This window comes from Caloenas nicobarica, chromosome 2, assembly GCF_036013445.1.
Source record: "Caloenas nicobarica isolate bCalNic1 chromosome 2, bCalNic1.hap1, whole genome shotgun sequence".
In the NCBI taxonomy this organism is placed as follows: Eukaryota; Metazoa; Chordata; class Aves; order Columbiformes; family Columbidae; genus Caloenas; species Caloenas nicobarica.
Window position 1 is genome coordinate 129694854 of NC_088246.1, and position 20924 is coordinate 129715777.

Here is a 20924-nt window from a genome sequence, read left to right on the forward strand (position 1 = left end):
TTGAATACTATTGGTCCCAGAATATTGAATAGTATTGGTCCCAGAATGTTTTTCCAACACAGTTAACTGATGGCAATGCCAAGTAACTACCAGTATTTGAAAAATAATTTATTAAATGAAGGGGTGTGGAAAAAATGAAGTGGCTATAGACTTGAATGTGTGGAAATTATGGTAAGATTTATGCTTGGGGATAGGTGAAGGGAGAATAAATGGTCTTAATTAGCCTGGTTTTTGTCCTGATTTTGTTATACTTTCCTGTCATTTTTTACTTCCATGGAGCTTTTTCATTTTGAAGTAGTAGCCACAAATTTCCTCTGGAACTATGTGTATCTCAGGGTCACCTCCCATGTTAGTCATTGATTTCCTCTCAGGGCACATGCCCATCACAGAGCCATGGCTTCTTTCTGGATTCCTAACCTGTGCTTTATGGGTAGGGAGCCAGGAAGAACCTCAGCAGCGGTACGGAGAGGGCTTCTCTTTCTGCAGCCTTGCAAGGCCAGAATGTATGACAGCAATTATAGTATCAATGCATGGCATAGGAGATGGTTTCCTGTTAGCGCTGGGTTTGTATCCAAGCCTGCAACAGTGTAGTAAAATATTTGCTCGTGTCCATACAACAATATTTTGGAGGACTTGCTTTTAAAAACCTGCCTGTTTGATCAGACCTTGGAGTTCCCAGATATTAATGCATATTCTAACCAAATTGTTGTTCTGTGTGTGGGTGAGATAAAAAATGCACCAACCTTCCTGATAAACCAACTTGCGATGAGAAGAAACTTGGATCTGTGGGTCAGAGAAGAGCTACTTGCTGCTCTGAAAAGGGGTTTGTTGTGATTGGTTAAATGAACAGTACTCAGAATGGTTGAGGTAAATTTGAGCAGGTATCACGGCTTGGGTTGTTTAATGTAAATTCCAGTGGATAAGTGACTGTATAGGCCAAGAGGACTTCAGACGTGAGCACTTCATAGGGCAAAGCTGACAGTAGTAGGAGATGCGTGTTGCCGCCTGTTTTCTTCCAAGTTGAAAACAGACTTTTCCTTTATAAATGCTGCTTTTTTGGTAAATGCAAGATGAGTTTAGGTGCAATATCCCACTAATTTTTTGTTTTGTTTTAATTTTCTAAAGGAGTTGATGACCAGGCTGATAACAGAGACACCTGACCAGCCAATCCCGTTTCTAATTGATCACCTTCAGTCCAAACAGGGGAACCGTGGTCAGCTTCAGAGAACGTTGTCTGGCTCTGCTGCCCTTTGGGCAGAGAGTGAAACATCAGGTATGTTCTGTATTCTGGAAAAAGCTAGTCTCTGGTGTAAGTTTCCCGCACTTTCGTCCATGATTTCCTGGATGCACATGTACCTACTGCACAGGTACTACTCTGTGGTTTTGAGCATGCATGATAAATCCTGTTTGTCCAATAGGTACTGAGTTTAATATATTATTGGCTGTCAGCTCAGCCTATGCACGTGCCATGTTAGTATGGGTCAGAGTTATAGAGTGGAAACAATCGCAGCGTCAATGAGAAAGAAGGTGCATATAAAGGTCTCTTGATTCCCCTGCTGTCGTCTTTGCTTTCCATTTCTCTTTGCTTTGTTTTTCTTTTCCCTCCCATGGTGTATTTGTGCCTGAGATTAGCCTCTATTGAGGTATTTTCTTTAATAATATGTATTTTTAACAACCCGTCATTCCAACACTTAATGAGAAGATGCTATTACTACTTTATGAACTCCAGTGTGAATAATTTATGATTGTAGATCTTCAGAAGCATAAAAAAATTCTGAAATAATATCTGCTCTGATTCTAAAGTAGAAATTTTAGATTTGATATTCTGGTACAAGCTACTATTAGAATGTTGGTTTTGTTTGTAAAAACTGACCAGTGATCTGTTTCAGATTATAATAGGTATGGAACAGCTGCTGATAGTCAAAATATTAGTTGCTTGGCAGATCACCTTTTTATTTATATCAAATGTAAAGTTTTAAGCATACGCACTCAAACATGTAAGTGAATAAATGGAGGTTAAGGACTTTTTCATAACAAAAAAATCAGATGTCATGTTTTTAATGAAAAACGTATTAATGAATTTCTAAATTTTGATGTTTAGGACATGGAAGAAATATATGTTGTTTAGCATAAATCAGAAATAGGAGAACAAAAAGAACTGACTTTGGTTTAGACTGAAAGGTCTTGTTTTTTCTGGATTAATTGTTTATTAAGTCTTTGAAAAATGACTCTACAAATGTTTTAATTGCCTGATTCGATTCTTTTAACAGAAAATAAAGGAACAAGGAGAGATTTTAGAAGTTATGATAAACCTTGGCAGGTAAATGCAAAAAAACCTAAAAAGTCAAAGAGCGACCTTGCCGTGTCCAACATTTCTCCACCGTCACCGGAGTCCAAGTCATGTAAGAAAACTTCACTACATTATTAATTCATGCGTACTTCCAAGACCACAGGATGCTTTTCTGTTGAATTAAGATTAGAATGGAAAGCAAACTATGAGCACTTGAAATGTCTAGATATATATGTTAGAAGAGTTTGATTCTTACTTTACTTTCACTTGAATTATGAATACTTAATAATACTCTATGTTGTCATCTATAGATAGGATAGAATAGAATGCTGGATGGATTAAAAAAACCCAGAATAATATCTAGGTGTCATCCACAATTTTATGTTCAGATACCAATTATGATTTGATGTTTTAGTTTGCATTGCCATTTTGCATTTTCTCAGTCTCCCATGGTGTCCTTCTAAGTCAGTTGGTGAGATATGGACTGGGCAAGTGGACAAGTTGTGTGGAAAGTTGGTTCAAGGGGTTGTGACTGGCAATGTGAAGTCCAGCTGGAAAGCCTATCAGTAGCTGTATGCTTCAGGGACTGGTACTGAGACCAATACCATTTAAAAGTCTTTCTTAATGTCCTGGATGATGGAGTAAAATGTTCTCTTAGCAGGTTTGTGGGTGAGACCAAATTGTGGGAAGTGGTTGATATTCAGGGTAGCAAGGCTGCTTTTCAAAGGGAGCTCAACAGGACTGAGGAATGGGCTGAGAGGAACCTCATGAAGTTCAATACAAGCAAATGCAAAATCCTGTATCGTGAGCAATAGTATAGTGGGGGCCTGAATGGCTAGAAAGTAACTTTGCAGAAAAAGGCCTGGGGTGCTGATGGACAAGAACTTGAATATGAACCAACTGTGTACTGTGTGCTCCTGCAGTGCTGAAAGTGAGCTGCATATGAGGCTGCATTAACATGAGTATAGCCAGCAGTGTTTATTTCGCACTATTGAGATGGCACTTGGAGTATGTCATGATAGACGATGGTGTACTGGAGCAAGTTCAGTGGAGGTCCACCAAGATGATGAGAGTGCTAGAACATGTGGTGGACAAGGAAAAAACTGAAGGAAATCAGTTTGTTAATCCTGAAGAAATGAAGTTTAAGGGGAGATTTCATTGCCACCACAAACTATGACACTGGAGGCCAGTAGAGAAGGCATAGCCACATTCTTCTTGAAGGTGTGTAGTGAAAGAACAAGAAGCAACAAAAATTATACTGTGAGGGTAGTCAAACACTGGAACAGGTTGTCAGGAGAGACTGTGGAATCTTCATCCTGGAGGATACTCAAAACTCAACTGGATAGTCTGAACAACCTGCCATTGGTGAACCAGTTTTGAGCAGCAGGTTGGACTAGAAGACTTTCAGAGGTCCTTTCCAGCCTAATTATCCCGTTTCCATACTTTACTGTTTATGCCCTTTCCTATTTTTTTTGTCCATGCCACTACTTTAAACCTTGATTCCTCTTATTATTTTCATGACTTACCCTTGCAAATATTTGTCTCCACAACTTTTTGAAAATACCTTGTGTATTTGAACTATGTTTTTTAAATTGCTATTACAGTGGCTGATTTCAGCCATATGCCTTTTTGCCATATCTTGCTTCTCTTATTTTCTGCCAACAACCAAATTAATACCGACATTTTTTAAACTTTTTTTTTGCTGGGTTTATGCCAAAATCCGTGAGTACCATATGCTACTTCAACCACTCAGAGGAGCAGAAAGCAAGCATGTTCAGAAGGCATTTATTATTCTGTCCAGATGTGCACAGCGTATTCCATTTGTTTTGTGCTTTCAGCTTGTCCCTAAAAACATTTTTGGGTACCACTCTACATTTTTTTCCAAAGCTTCTCCAAAGAGGTAGTAAGGACTCATCTGAGAAACAGATTGTTTTGGGCCCGCTGACATCTAAAGATTTACTCTCAGATTTGTGTTTAAAACAAACAAACAAACTCGCATACCCGACAACCTAAAAAGCCCCCCAAATCTGCCAAAACAAACTCAAAATTTAATGGAGTCCATCAGCTGCAATATGTTCTGTTGTAGAGCTTTTGTCTTACGACTATCTTGTTCAAATGATCCTGAACTTGTAAGTTTATTCAGAACTGAGAATGGTCATTTAATAGGAATCTTTGGAAACACCAGGAGAATTTATTTATTTAATTAGGAATTATTTTTTTTTCCTTCAGTAGAGCTGATGTTGACTACAGTGTGCATGTTATTCCTGCACAAATATATCTTCTTTATGCATTCAACTTTTTTACTGGAAAGATTCTTCCAGTCCCTCTTCCTGTCTGTTATGATCTCAGTTGCCCCCCAAAAAAACCCACAGAAGTAAGAAACCCTGGTACTTAAGGGATCTGGCCACTTGTTTGGGGTGTGCAAGAGCGGAATTAAGCAGAAGCTGCTGTTGTTGTCTGGCAAGGAAGAGGCTTGAAGCTATAGCTCCTAGTGTGTGTGTGTGTATATATGATTATATTTAATGAAATGCTTAGATGACCACATTCTGTATTTGAAGAAGAACAAATCTGGAAGTTTCTAAATGGTTTGTGAAAGACTTCTTGCTTCCCAGTTAACTGCTTTTAGGCAAAGTAGGTTGATCTCTTCACCACTGATCATCGTTTCACTCTGCTTCTGTTCACCATTCTCACCATATCCCATTTACTGTTACAATGCTGTGTACTTGTAATTGCCCTTGGTCAGTCTGGGGCTATAGGCCATCATTCTCTTAGCCTTTTAATGTGCAAGCACTGTGTAAACCCATTTGGCTGTATTATCAAAGAGCTCTAATCTGAATGGTATTGTGAGATTTAGATACATGAGTAATTTTATACTCAGTAGTAACACATATTTTTGTTTTTGAGATGTAATATGGTCATAGGATGTATTATTGAAATGTAGGATTTAATGAGCAACTGGTCTGATTCTGTCTACAAATCATGTCCTGAAAAGACACGTATATGTAGATAAAAACAATACTGATCCTATACCATAATCCAGTAGAAAACAAAGGTCTGCTCATTTGTGGCAGAATTCATAACTTATCTGTGAATGAATCTGATGTGCATTTGCTGGGGAGGCCCACCACCAGAAAAATCAGAAATACCGGAAAGCGTGTTTTTGCAGTCTTCTAAGATGAGATGGGGAAATCTCAGCTCCATAAAGGAAAAAACTAAATATTTCTATACAAATGCTGTGATGTAGATGTAATAAATCTTCTGAATTGTAGGCAAATAATTTCAAGAGAAAGTGTTATATAAGTCTCTCAAATAAGAGAGATGAGATTGAGGCAGGTAATGTGATGAGGGATTTAAATTACTGATATGATGATTTTGAGGAATGAGTGAGTATAATAAAGAAAGAGGAAGGTCAGAATATTGTGAAAGGATTTTACTAAGTGCGTAGTGACATATGCATGGAAATTATATATGAAGGACTTCATACATACAGAAGAAGATTGTGTATTTCAAAAGATCTGAAGGAAGGGTCATATGGTCTTTATGTAGTTCTGCGTGTTTTACACAAAGCCATCCATTTGAAAATGGCTGGTGCTTGTTGATCCTTTAGTTGGGAAGATACAAGTTTATATTATAAAAACATTTGTAAGCAAGCAGAAAATGAACCTTGAAATGTGAGACACATGCCACATGATGTAATGAAGTAGATTTTAGTTTTAGTATCCGTTCATTAGTTGGAAGAGTAGTTAAGAATTATGTCTTCCCTTTCAATCAGTTCTAATTCTACTTAACTTCCGCTTCACTTTCAGTTCAATAGAATGAGCCAAACTCGTTGAAACAAATGCTATTGAAACTCAGAAGTGTTCCATGACAGCGTATCTGTTTTGATATGTTTTCACTGAAGTATGGAATGGTTCACTGAAACACAGACTATAGTACACCAGCATGCAGAGCAATTTTCCACCCTGTTTTTGACTGGTTTCCCACCATCCATCTAGTGAGATGGCATCGAAGCTTCCGGTGTTTTTGGGACATTTCTCTGAAACTAGGGACCAGACCATTGTCTCTTAAGCAAGTTGCCCTTCTTTCCAAGGATAGAGTCTTGATACTCTCATTTTTCCTGATGCAGGTTGGTCCATATACTTGACAGTTGCTGATCCTGGAAGCTCCACAGCTGTTGAGTAGAACTTATGTTCGTTTCATTTGGCTTCTGTCCCGTGACAAATTTTATTTCAAAATCGTATGGATCCTCAAACATTCTGTCCTTTGGTACTTTGAAAATGATATCAAATTCCAGCTTGTTGAAATTTTTTGCAACCTGAAGGCTCTAAGGTTTACTTATCTTTGTACGTGGTTTAACTATCTTAAATTATCGCCTGTTTGTATTTTAGTGGTACTATGAGATTTCTATGGTGTGATGAGTTCAGTATAAACATGGAAAGGAAAGTCTGTCAAACTGCTAGCAGACTACAGTGAGTGACGCCGTAGAATATAATGTTGATGCACTGAAGGGAGAAAAAGAAATGGCTAAAAAAGCAGGCAGTAAAGGAGCATGTGATCTCAATGTAAAACAAAGGTGAACAAAAATAGAGTCCTCATTATAGAACTTCTTTTATAGTTTACTATATATTTACAGCTAGTAAAAGTTTAGAAAAAATACTAGATGGAACATTTTGTTTTCTGTAAATAAGAAAAAGGATGAGAATTACTGAAGCTGTGCTATTTAAGTTAATTGTTCTCGAGTCTATGAATGGAGGCAATTCTTGGTCACACAAAAATTTAGATAACTTTTAAGGAACTTAGTGGTTCTAAACACAGGGAATTATAAATTAAATGATTGGCATTCAAAAGTATCAACAAAAGTTATAAGCTGTCCATCTGAGTAAAGGCTAGTGATATCTTAATGCCTGAAGGCCTGTATATTCACTAGGAACCACCACAGCTCATTATTTCTATTGTCCTCAGAAGGAAACACGACTTGTCTTTTTCGAACACAAAGTAGAACCAGACTCTGACACTCCAAGTTGCCCCTCTCTTCCCTTCTCCTTATGAGGCTTCCTGTGTCTCCTTCCTCCTGCTCTTAACTCTGTAGGTCCTTTTCAATCTCTCCTTTGTCTTCAGTCTTTGAGAATTACAGTCAAATGCATTAACTTCCCTAATGCTTACCCAGGTTCCTGAGTGGGTGTTACAGATCAGAATATACTCTGGGTTGTCAGACTCTGCATAGATGTCCAGTTTGAAGATGGCTTGGTTTATGTCTACAGGAGATGGAGTCATGTTCTTTGTGACAGAAAGACTTAAATGTTCCATTGTCCCATTTCTTTACCTGGGAAGGATGGCTACTGACCTAACTTCAACTTTCCCTTGTGGACTTGATCCAAAGTGGAGCAGATTCTATGTTCACACAGAGGGCAGTCAGCAATAAGGCAAATTTCAACAGCAACAGTTATTTAACACATTTTGTATTAGCTACAAGAACTTGAAGTCTGAGCATAATTTCCCCATACCATCATAAAAGCACTCTGAAATTTCAAATGATTATAAGATATCACATTTTTGTATTATCTGTAGGAGTCTGCAGGTTTCCTTCTTAGCATGTAGTGAAAATGAAGTTTATAAGCATCAAATTAGTTGACAGCTGTCAAAATAGTAAATAAAAATTTAAAAGCTGGCCAGGATATATTGGACATTATAGGCTTTGTTTTTGAAGTTATTTTTAAGTGAGCAGTTAGCAACCACTGATAAATGCAACTGGTCCTTTTTGTTGGTAATGCGGATTAGGCATTATCATCTTCACACCACTGTGTGCACTTCTCAGTATGGTAGTGCTGTGTTTGGAGACAACCCAGCAATTGCATTTGGAGGTGAAGGCAGCAGACCACTTCATTCAGAACGCAGCCAAAAGGAACATGTTAAACTGTAGTTCCAGAGACAGCATTTTTGTTTTTCATTTCTACAAATGTTCGAAATGTTCACATTGGTCAGCACAGCTCTGTTCATTGTGGGTCCGGCGTATCTCAGAAACTCCTCTTCTTCCCTGCTGTTGCAGGTAAAGTTAGCTCAGCAGCTGAGAAACTGATATTTTAAAGTTAAATCAAAGGTTTTTAGTAATAGATAATGAGTAGGAGACTGTAAGTTCAGGACTGCTTCCCAAAGATTGAGTTTGTTTAAACATCGGAATAAAGATTATAGTCTGTACAGCATGAACAATAGGGACATATTTTGTTTCACTGTTTTTATGAACGGTTATCTACTCTCTGATTTTTTTTTTTTTTTTTTAATCGTATGTACATGTGGTTTTAAAAGTTTTATCTAAAATATTTATTTTTCCTTTTTGGATAAAATGACTAGCAAAGCCAAAAGTACCAGTTACCCATTTTCATTTCAACGTTTTTCCTTGTTGGCCCCTAGGACACACAATTCTATTTTGATGTAAATGAAGTACCTTCATATGGAATATTTTATTACATTTTTATGTTATTGCATTATTTTCATTATTTTCAATTGTTAATCTTAATTATTCCTGTTTACCAACTAATTCAGTCACAAGAATCATCCCAAGTATGAATTTGTTCATAGATGTTTTCATTTTATTTCTCATGGACCAAAGAAAATATTCCAGCTGTTAAAACAGGAGGATAGTTAAGTAATTTCCACTCAAGGTACTTGAGCTTGTAAACTCATTGTACAGCTTTTTTCCTACTGTAGGAGTCTGAACTACCAAATCTAAACTTCATCTATATATCTGTGTATATTTAGTGCCAAGGTCAATAGAACATCCTAAATGGGATTGGAGGACAAAACCGGAGAACCATGATTTTGATGAACTAAATCATATTCTTCAAGAGAGCAAAAAACTTGGAAAAGCACTTGAGAATCTGTCTCGCAGTAAGTTGACTGATTTTGGTTTTTTAATGTAACCATGCAGCCTGAATTGTAATTTCGACGTATATATTGAGAAAGTGGTCTTCTAGTCAGTGAAGACCAAGTTCGTTGGAATCAGCAGTAACATTCCTATTGATGAAGTTTACAGAATGTCCAAGATAATTTAACAGCTCTCCTGCTGACTGAAACTACTTCCCTTGCACCTCCTTTTTTTTTTTTTTTTTTTTTTTTTTTTTTACATTAGTTTTCTGCCAGTTCAGTGAGCTGAATTAGCTCATAAAGAGATCAACACAAGAGGCTGGTTTGAGGAAAATGGTGGGAATGTGCAGCAGTGAGACTGATCCTTTGGGTGGTAGCAGTTAGTTTGGATTAACCTTTGTGAAACCTTAACCTCATTGATGGAGATCAGACCTGTCACTGAAAAACAGGTATTTTGTATCTTTGACCCCAATTAATTCCTTCCAGTTTTCAAAAGCAATTCAAATAAATATTTTAATGCATCTCAAATACTCAAAACCACGGTAGCTGAATATTTCATAACAAAATCCAGGTGTTATCCCTTAAAAGACATAGTCAAACAGGAGCAGTATTTAAAAATAGCATGGCAATGTAAGGAGTATCTCTGAGAATTACTGGGTATGATGAGGCAATGCTTCCCTGCCTCACTCCCCCCCTCCCCTTTCTTCTCTCTCCTGTAGAAGAGAATTCTGAAGTATGTTGGTGGACTAACAATTATCAAAGTATGAAATGTACTGTTTGCCATGGTACATGAAAATGTCTGGGAGACATTTGAATGAGAAGTATTTTCTTTCTTCTCTCATTAAATGAAGAATAGAAGATCAGTTTTGGGGAGAATTTTGAGATGCATAGTTTTTTTGAATTACATCAAATATCCAAAACTAGTTTGCCCAAATTCCCCCTCTCCCAAATATTTTAGGTTGGTCACAACAATTATATTCTGAGCAATTTTCATATTTATAGTAATTATAGTAGTATAGTTACAGGGCTGTTTTCAAATCCACTTCTAGTAAATTGGTCTGTCTGCCTTTAAGGACCTAAACCAGCTCCAATCAGCCCCATCATTGCCTGACCATGTTACTGTAATGGATGCGTGTGTCATGTTCAAGCTTTTCTCCTTTAGAGATTTGTAACCAAGCTTAACACAGATCCAGAAACTGCTTCTTGTTTTTTGTTTTGTTTTGTTTGGTTTTTTTTTTCAATTTCAGAAAGGGTTATTTATTCTCCGTCTGGAGATAGAAACCAATCAGATGTGAGAGTTCCATAATAAAAGACTAAATCCACTCTTCAATCCTACATCTTGTCTTTTCTTGTTAATATTGTGTAGGTTCCACTGAGCTCTGGCTTCCTTATACCTTCCTTATACCTTATACCTTCCTTATACCTCTCTTTGTCACAGAGTTTTCTAACTGGGGTGCAAAACACTGCAGCTCTTCTGGGTCCTACACTTGGACTGGAGACAAATGACCCGGTCAGTGTTGTTGGAGTCAGGTTTTCATAGAGATACTTCACAAATGATACATTCCTCACTATTTCTTGCTAGTACTTGATGTTTTCTGATAGTTTAGCAAGATAATAAGGAATTTTAGCCCTGTATCCCAGAATATTTTAACTTGCAGCCTCATGCTAAGTTCACTTTCATGAATGTGCTCTCTGTTTCCTCATCCAGATCATTAACGGAAATATTGTCAGACCTCTTCATGATTCCATTTCAGATCTGACAACTAGCCCTTGAAAACTACTCAGTAAGTGTGTTTTTTCCCACCAGATGTTTATCTACCTGGCAGTGATTTCACCTAGAATGTAATTTGTTTACTGTAGTATCATACAGGACAGTAAATGAAGTCTTATTATAGCTGAAGTATTTTACATCTACTTCCTCCTCTTATCCACTAGGCAAGTTTCCCAGTTGAGAAAGCAATTAGACTGATTTGATGCAATTCATTCTTGATAAATTCCTGTCAGCTGGTTCTTATCACCTTTCCTATCCATTAGATGTTGATAAATTGTTTATTCAACAATTTTGTCAAATATTCTTGTTGCTTTCGGACTTAGGCTTGCTGGTTAGTAGTTCCCCATGTCTTCCCTTTTTCTTTTCCAAAGAAAGATACAGTATTTGCCCTTTTCTGTCCTCTACATTCCTGAAACACAGCTGCTAATGAATTAGAGGTTTCTTCAGCTAGTTGGTTAAGTGCTCTAGAGTGAATTTCACAAGATTCTACCAACTTGAATGTATCTAAGTCATCAGAATATCTTTCAGCTGTCTATCATCTGGCTTACAGTTTTTCATCTTAAAATCATTAGTGTTAAGCATCTGGCCACAGTTAACTTTTTTGTAAAGACTGAAGCAGTGGAAGTATTGAATACTGGGATTTCTTTTTATCATCGGTTATTTGCTTTCCTTTTCTTCAACTTAATAGTTCTGTATTTTACTTTGTCCTCCTTTCCTGGTGTATTTATAGTATCTTGTGGCTTTTTTTGTTCTTTGATAGTTGTTACTCATTTTGCACGTTAGCCTTATAATTTAAATACTTGCATCAGATTAATCCTAAACTGTATGTCCTTGCTTCCAGTTTTTGTATTCTTGATTTTCAGATAATTTCAGGAAATAAATGTGTTCTGTGCTGTGATTTCTTATGTGTTAGGATGACAGAAAAATCCGAAATGAAAAATGTGAAAGGTTTGGAAAAAATAGGTGTAATTTTGAAAATAAGTGTGGTTTTATTATTCTCCTAAAGATAGAATATGGATTGTACATATAAAATATCTTAGAGGGTTTCAGTGAATAGACATGTCTAGAACTTTAAAAGTATAAGACACATGAAACTCATTCTGTGCTGTACCCAAACAAGCATCCCATGTGGTGAATTTTACAAAAAACATGACAGGGTCCTGTAGCTACCTTGCCCAGTGTTAATGCTTGTTTTGGGCAGTTTAATCAGTGTTTTGGTTCTGCAAACACATCTGTAAAGTCTATGAGTCTAGTGCTACATTTTATAGTAATCTTTTTTCAAAGCAGTATGGGACAGGCACCAGGCTCAACAAATAGTTGAGTATGCTAATGATCATAACGTACTATCAATGGCTTTTTACAGCACCCTCTTGTTTCATTCTTCAGTATTTTAACAGGGAAGAGTGCCATGTAAAACCAGATGTCTGAAATTGAATGAATTTTCCATCAAGTCCTGGAATTCATTTCCATTTTTAAAGATAAGCTTCAGATCTTGGAATGAGTTTCCAGAACTTCATTGCCTGCTATGCTATGAATTAAAATTTCTATTGCTTCATTTACTATGCAGTCTAGATATCTGCTTTGAGACAAACCTGTGCCATTCACACAAAATTAGAACTGCCTGGAAGCTTTGGAAGGTGAGGCTCGGGCACTTGGAGGTCCGATCTCTCCTATGTTCGGTCCTCCTACTAGTTACAACTGAACTTACTTATATTTGGGGCTCTCCTCCAAAACCCCAGCAAGACAATATGTTAGTAATTCTGTGCTGCAGTAGATCTGAGAAACCAAAAGTGACTTCACAGTCAATGTTAAAAGTGTTTTATGAATTTTGAGAGACTGTAGAAGAGTATTCCCATAATCACGGTCAAAGTGCGTTGGAGCTTGGTGATTTAAGTATGCGGTTTTCCAGGGGCCTACCCATGTGGGAAACCTGGATTTTGTTTGCTTCTTCAGTCAACTCTGTGTCATTGAAGTGGATTTTGAACTATCAAGTCAATTATTTAGGGGAGATGTTGGATTATGAAGCAACATACAGGAATATACTGCATTTCCCTTGGCCATATTTTGTTTTCTTCGATTATAAGGTCTCTCATCTTTATTGGTGTCATCCTTCTTCCTCAGTGGATCATAAGTAAGAAAAGTTCCGTGCTGTTTGAAGTGAGTGCTCCTTCTGGCCTGTTTGTCTTGTAAAGGAAGTTAAAATCTCCTGTATAGCTAAGGATGTTGCTCATGAGTATACCTGTCTTCATCCCCCCATCTCTGACGATGGAAAAATAGATAACAACAGATGGAAAACAGTGAATTATGAGTGTTTTGAGTGGAAAATATGAGGACTAAATCAGCAAGAGCTTGCTGCAAAGTAGGTGTGAAGTCCGCCTGTTTTGTTGACGACTTTACATCTTTTATATGAAAAGTTAAGGATTAGAGTGCATATTGAAAATGTGTGCATATTGGATGTTTCAATTGACATGGAGTAACAGCATTTCATGACAATGTGTTCTACTGTGAGATTGATACTTTTTCATAATTACACATAACCTTTCAAAAGAGAGAACCAACATTTTGTTAGTAATGTTTGAATCCTTGTTATGGCCAGGTGTATACTACAGATTGAGGCAAAGAAACAAATTTATCATTGTTTGAATTCAATGGACATTCTAAAGCCAGAAAATGGTAGTAAATTAACATTAATTATTTGCTAACCAATCCAAGGCAGTTAGTTGAAGGGGAATCCCAGAAATAATGGTATCTAGCTGTAACCAATAGGAAAAAAGTACTCTTTTGTTTCTTAATTTGAAAGGGGAGTAATCAATAAATAATCAGTAAATAAGAAAGCCATCTGCAATCTAGTAGGAAATATTGCTGGAAACGATAAAGAACTGTAGAATCAGGGAGTGATTGGGTTGGAAGGGACCTCTAGAGGTCATCTGGTCTAACCCCTCTGCTCAAGCAAGGCCACCTAGAGCCAATTGTCCAGGACAATGCCCATGGCTCTTGAATATCTCCAAGAATGAAAGATCTGAGAGTTCCTTTGGAGTATCTCAAACAGTTATTTCTCATAATGTTAGAATCTGTTGTTGTTATGCATAGCTTAGGAAAGACAAGTGTGATTTTAAGAAAAAGATAAAATAGTGAAACGTAAAAGATGGGGAAGGAGACAAGCAACATGAGTAAAACTCTTGTAACAATAACAGTAGAACTAGTTGAAAAGAAGACAGAATATGTTAACAAGCCACTAAAATAATGTAGTCTGTTCTGTGGATGAACCTGTGAGTATGTGGGATGTGAGAAGTTTAATATATACATCGTGAGCTACTTCAATGCATTTAGCATTCTCTGAAACACATTAGAACAGGGTTTCATTTAGAAGCTCCTACACTATAGGAAACTACTAATGATTTACACTGTGGTTATTGAAGATGTAGTTGAATGGAATGCCACTAATATTTATCAGAGACCTCTGAATTTTACTGTTGAAACCAGGCATTTCTGATGATGATTATATAACTGTTAATGCACACCTGCATGGCATGTAACTAGACTTTTATTGATCACCTCATGAGGGGCATTGTTTTAAGACATAATACTTTAGGGTTTTTTCAGTCACAGTTGTTGATCTGAAATGGACTTGAGTCTGTAAAAATGGCTTATCCACGGTCAGTTGAGCATCTAGTCCTAAATGTATTATGCTAATTGAACCACAAAACCAGTCATCAGTATTCTGTAGAGGATTTTTCCTTTCTTCTGTTCAGGCTGAACTTTAAAATTGTGTTATTCTAGTGTGAGATCAATGTTTGTGATTTATTTTGAGATCGACATTTTTAGATAAGCTCAATCAAACCTTTAAGGAAGATTATTTTATCTCAGTACTGCAGCTGTTATCTGATGCTGCCTTTGCTCATAAAATTCATTTGCTTTTAGTGTGATGTGTGAGTAATAATAGAAAATAATGGTATTTTCTGAGATTGAAACAGGAAGAATGTGAACATTATTATTGCTGTTCAATTATAAAGTGGGGCTGATATGGCCAGGACATCACTGCCACTTCACTTATAAATATCACTTTCCTACAGACGTTAAATTTTTAGTTACCTTTAAGGAGGTATTTGCCATTCTGATCTAGCCTACTCTAAGTTTCAGGAGTAGATTCTCTTTTTGAGTTACAGTGTTCTTTTCTGGAAAGTATTTGGCTAGCTAAAAGTTTCCCTGTCGCTATTGCAGAGCTGCATTTGTGTCACTGTCATCTTGGATATAGTACTTTCTAATTCTTAGAAGAAAGGGATTGGCATTCCAGGGGGGTAGTAGAAGAGTGAACTATGACTCTGTCCTTGGCTACTGGCTGTTGTAGGCTACCCATCTTAACAAACTAACTGCAGTCTTCACCTTTCCCTAAAATCAAGAGTTCTGAAAGATTCTCCAGTGTTAATTATTTTCTTCTGAGATGACCTTGGCCTAGGGGAGGTTCTGGGACATAATGGGTTTGTGAAAGACAATTCCTGCTTGACTAACCTGATCTCCTTCTATGACGAGATGATCTGATTAGTGGATGAGGGAAAGGCTGTGGATGGTGGATATTGTCTACCTAGAGTTTAGAAAAGCCTTTGACACTGTTTCCCACAGTATTCTCCTGGAGAAACTGGCAGCCCATGGCCTGCATGGGTGTACTCCTTGCTGGCTGAAGAACTGTCTGGATGGCCGGGCCCAAGTACTTGTGGTGAACAGAGTCAAATCCAGTTGGCAGCCGGTCATGGGTGTTGTTCCTCAGGGCTCAGTATTGGGGCCAGTTCTGTTTAACCTCTTTATCAATGATCTGGATGAAGGGATTGAGTGCAACCTCAGTAAGTTTGCAGATGACACCAAGTTAGATGGGAGTGTTGATCTGCTTGAGGGTAGGAAGGCCTTACAGAGGAATCTGAGCCGGCTGGAATGCTGGGCTGGGGTCAGTTGTATGCAGTCAAACAAGACAAATGCCGGGTCCTGCACTTGGGTCACAACAACCCCAGGCAGTGCTACAGGCTCAGGGAAGAGTGGCTGGAAAGCTGCCTAGAGGAGCAGGATCTGGGGGTGTGTGCTGGTTTGACTGAAAGTGAGTTAATTTTCTTCACACAGTTAGAAACCTTTCTTTTTCATAGCTGGGATGGTCATTATTTGGACTTAGTTTGAGAACAAGAGATAACACCCCAGCACAGAGTTAATATTTTTAATTGCTCAGGTCTGAGAGCCAAGGGCGTTCTGAGCGCTCTGCCCACAGGTGTGAGGCATCGAGGAAGCAGGGGCATGGATGGGGCAGAGCTTGACTGACATCAGACTGATCAATAAGAGTATTCTATCCCATTAGCGTCATGCTTCATATTTAAGGAGAGTTGGGATCTTCTGGTTTCTCTCTCTCACTTCTTAGCCTTCCTCACTTTCTTTGTCAGAGCCAGGGGAGTTCTGTTTGGGGCTTTCTTTAGTTTGGCCTTTTGCCATCCTGCCATTTTGCAGAGGCCTCTGGGCCTTTCTGCCTTTTTCATCTCTTCTCTCTCCGGGATCAGCTGTTGGGACCAGGTGCTGCTTTCTGGGACTGGCTGCTCAGTGTGGACGGAGTTCATGAGGAATTGCACTGAGTATCTTTTGTATTCTGTTTGATATATATATTTACTAGTAGTGTATTAGTATTTTGTTATTTTATTAAACTATGTTTATCTCAACCAGAGTTTCTCCCTTCCCTTTTGATTCACTCCCCTGTTTGAGGGGGTAGAGAGGGACGTGAGTGACTGGCTGTCATGGTTGTATTGCTAGCTCGGGCTAAACCGTGACAGGGTGTTGACTGACAGCTGGCTGTCAGCAATGTGCTCAGGTGGCCAAAAAGGCCAACAGCATCCTGGCCTGTATCAAGAATACTGTGTCCAGCAGGACCAGGGAAGTGATCGTCCCCCTGTATTCAGCACTGGTGAGGCCTCACCTTGAATCCTGTGTTCAGTTTTGGGCCTCTCACTAAAGGAAACACTGAGGTGCTGGAGAGAGTTCAGAGAAGGGCAATGGGGCTGGTGAGGGGTCTGGAGCACAAGTCTGATGAGGAGCAGCTGAGGGAACTGGGGCTGTTTAGCCTGGAGAAAAGGAGGCTGAGGGGAGACCTGATCGCTGTCTGCAACTACCTGAAAGGAGGTTGTAGCATGGAGGGGGTTGGTCTCTTCTCCCAAGTAGCAAGTGATAGGAGGAGAGGAAATAGCCTCAAGTTGCACCAGGGGAGGTTTAGATTGGACATGAGGAAAAAATTCTTCAGTGAAAGGGTTGTCAAGAGTAGAACAGGCTGCCCAGGAAAGTAGCTGTGTTACCATCTCTAAAGGCATTTAAAAGACATGTAGGTGTGGTGCTTAAGGGACATGGACAAGCGCTGTACTTGGCAGTGTTAGGTTGACGGTTGGAGTCCATGATCTCAAAGGTCTTTTCCCACCTTAATGATTCTATGAATCTAGTATTCTATGACAATATTTGCTGAGTACTTTGCATTTTGTTTCTTTCTGTTTACCTGATTCATTACTCACCAAACCTAATCTTGATACCTGTATTCTCCACTGGAGCTACTCAGAAATTTGGATATAGAAATGCAGCAAGTCGAAAGCACAGATACTTCTCCTGGGGATTAATTGTTTTTAATTTTTTGAAGACACCAAATGGAGGAGAGATTAAATCTCTGTTTCCTAGATAGTGGCTATACTGATGTATAGTGTTATCGTGTGGTGCCTTGAAGATTACACTGTTTCCTTTGTTCTTACATGGCTGGATGTTGGGAGGAATATTATCCTAATTCAAGATAGATGCTACTACAGAAACTTGGTACATAGTTGTTTAATAATGTAAGGACATATGCCCCTCGGTGGCAGGGTGTGAATTCAGTATGCCTTCACAGAAAATCTCTGAGTTACTACTGGAGCAAATATGTCTAATTTTGAAAGTTGTAAAATGACTCAATGTAAGTAAAGAAAATAATAAGAATATCTATTATGACAGTAAATAACAAATCTATTAGAAAGTTCCTATACAGAAATGATTGAGCTGGTTTCGTTCATGTGTACTCATTTTCTGTTGGAAATGCTTTGTTTGGTGCAACCAGAGCAACCATTTTGTGTCCTTTATAATCCAAGGATGATGTGAAATAAATAATTTCAATTTACTTCGTGTTTAATACATGGTGTAAACAGGCACGGGGGCTAGAATTTACTGTGCTGCCAGCTGCAGTATGGCACAAGGTTTTGCCATGGGAAATGCAAGTACATCTGAGTTGACGTGACCCACCAGTGAGGGAATATATGCTTCACCTGATTTGCAGTGGGTTGGGGAATGTATTGGGACAGTTAACTGCTGGCCAGTTGATGCATGATATGGTATTCCTGTGTTCATACTCAAAGCTGCAGTATTAACAATGATAGAATAATAATAATAATGCTGTTTCTGTCCTGGAGTTTGTTGCAGAACCTGTGATGCACTATGAAGTTGACAGTCCAGCCATCCACAAGTTTCCTGGTCTAGACCAATCCTGGGAATTAATTTTGTCAAGTTAGTCAGAGTTGTGTTGGGGTTGTCTTAACGTGGCTAAACTCTATGTTAAAACCTGTATGTGAAATCCAGCAGGCTTTGTTTGGCAAGTAGGAAAACTGGCTGTTGGGAGCTCTGTGGCCATCTCCTGGATGTTTAGGAAAGTGCATAAGCTACTTGCTCCCATTGAACTGAATAATGGTAGTCTGGCATACATTAAAGTAGGAGCATTTTATTTTCTCATGACTGGGTGCACATTAGACTTGTCAGATGTACGTTGTGCATTTGCAAAAAAGAAAGTCTTAAAGAAATCACAACAAATTTTCATTTTATGTTATCTCTTCCTATAATTATTCAGGGACCACAAAAAAAAGCAAAAATGAATGGATGTCTCTGAAGTTTCACAACTTGCATTCTTATCAGAACACCTGTTCTGTGATTTCAGGTGTGTATAGCATATGAAGATATTTCACGTTTTTAAGCTACTGTAAAGCTGATCAGGAATCATGCAGCAGACAGGGATTTTATGACTTGCTATTTCAAAAGCACCTGAACTAGTATGGTGCCTACTGTTTTGCAAATTAATTTTATGCTGTTGAATTGAGAGCATCAAAGTCTAAAAATCACTCTTCAAACAGGAATAATACCACTGAGTGGAGAGATATTAGGTACTGGATTCATTGTACTTGTTGCAGGAGAGCAGCAACAAATAAAACTCTTCTGCTAAGAACTGCATGTAAAAGAGCTAGGCATTTTTAAGACTCATGGAATTGTTATTGGCAGTGTTCATTTTTCTTTTAGAAGAAAATTCATTTCCTGGTAAGCTAGAAATTAAGCAGAATGTCCTAAGCAGACATTTTACTGTGTGAGATACTCATTCTAGACTCAAAGGGATTTTATTTCATTAAAACATGGTGCAGATACATTTTGGGAGGTGGCTTTTTCATCAAAGAAGATGTTATAATGCTGTAATGATAATGATCTTTATTTCTCCATTCTTACCATTGTGCTGCTGCAGATTGCCATAGGGATAGAAGGTTTGGAACAGAAATCTAAGATAACTGTATAAAGAATGGTTCTAATAATCCATGCCAATTAAAAAAAATAAAAAAACCTGACAAACAACTGGTTTAATATTTTAGGTGTAAAAAAGCCATAAGGTGCATGGTTAATACAGTGAGATATGCTTTTGGGCAATCTGCTTAATGTAGGCATAACAGTGATTGAAGTATACTAAGTATTAATAAATTGCATTGTTATCACATTGTCTGGTAGTCATGTTTCATTTAATCCTAGTGTGCCAGACCTTTCTTGCAATCAGAGAGTACCTTGTTCTTCCAGTTCTCTTCAAAAACCCAGCTATTGACAGGAGGGAAGTGTTCCAGTTGAGAGAGGCTGTGCTGGCACGAACAGCCCCACTTCAGGTTGGTTGCTGATCAGAGATGGCAGTAGTTGTGGCTGTGGAGCATTTCTGAAGGACCGTGAAAGTGTATTCAGACCAATTACTTTATTGTTCCAGCCTCCTTACAGCACGGAGAGTCATTCCACTCAAAAGTAGAAATGAGTGCCCTGAATCTGTCTGTGTAATTCACCAGCCAGCTGAGTGGGCTGGGTACTTGTGATGCCTGATCAAAATTCAGCACCTTTAATTACTTGTAAAAGTGAGGATTTTTTTAAGACATAAAATTGGCATTTAGGTAGGTACCTAACTAATTTCCAGTATAGACCTTAGCTGATGGTGGCAAGCAAACCTCTCAGCCCATTAGTCTCAGAACATTGCACTTTCTCAATGCAAAAAGTCAGAATGGTAGGACTTTTGTATAGTTGTCATAGTATGATATAAAACTATAGCAAATGTTGTTTGTGAGAAACAGCTGCTATGAAAGAAAGGGTAAAGCATACTCCTTTATTTCTAAAGATTTGCCTTTGACATCAGAAGACCTGCCCCAACAAAGGCAGGAGAACTTTTTCAACAGTCCTCTTTTTATTTGCTGCTCAGTGACTTTAGGCAGAGCAATGATGAAGCAGCCCTAATACTTTGATTCTCTGTGTTCACCATCATGCAGTCAGGCTTTAAATGCTTTAAACTCAGGGAAGTCAGAAACAGTTTTTCCTAATAACTTTTATTCTAACAAAGCCATTGAATTCAAGCTTGAACAAACAAGATGTGTCAATTTTTCTGGTATTACAGCTGTCTGGTGATTTGGATTAAGTTGTGATGAAAAAAGGCTACAATTTGAGGAAGTGACTGATTTGTTAGGTAAAAAGTGTTTAGTGCACAGACATTTTGGCTGTATTTTGCCTAAACCTGAAACATAGCTATTTCCATTTAGAGTAGTTTCATGGAATGGGCTGTCCCTTTGTCTCTAGTTTTCTGGGGTTTTTGTGTGGTGGCTTTTTTTTTTAAGACATTTTCTTATTTAGAATATATAAAAATTGAAAGTAACTATACAAGGTACAGAGAGCACTAACAATTAATTGTTG

General features: G+C 38.1%; 1 protein-coding gene across 1 annotated transcript in view; it reads left to right on the plus strand.

Moving 5' to 3' along the window:
- Nucleotides 1-20924, plus strand: part of C2H8orf34 (chromosome 2 C8orf34 homolog) — a 160488-nt gene that overhangs the window by 31974 nt on the left and 107590 nt on the right. The window contains exons 2-4 of the mRNA XM_065629519.1: nucleotides 1126-1273; nucleotides 2271-2402; nucleotides 9047-9175. Coding sequence (XP_065485591.1) covers nucleotides 1126-1273; nucleotides 2271-2402; nucleotides 9047-9175 — 409 coding nt within the window. The remainder of the gene's footprint in view (nucleotides 1-1125; nucleotides 1274-2270; nucleotides 2403-9046; nucleotides 9176-20924) is intronic.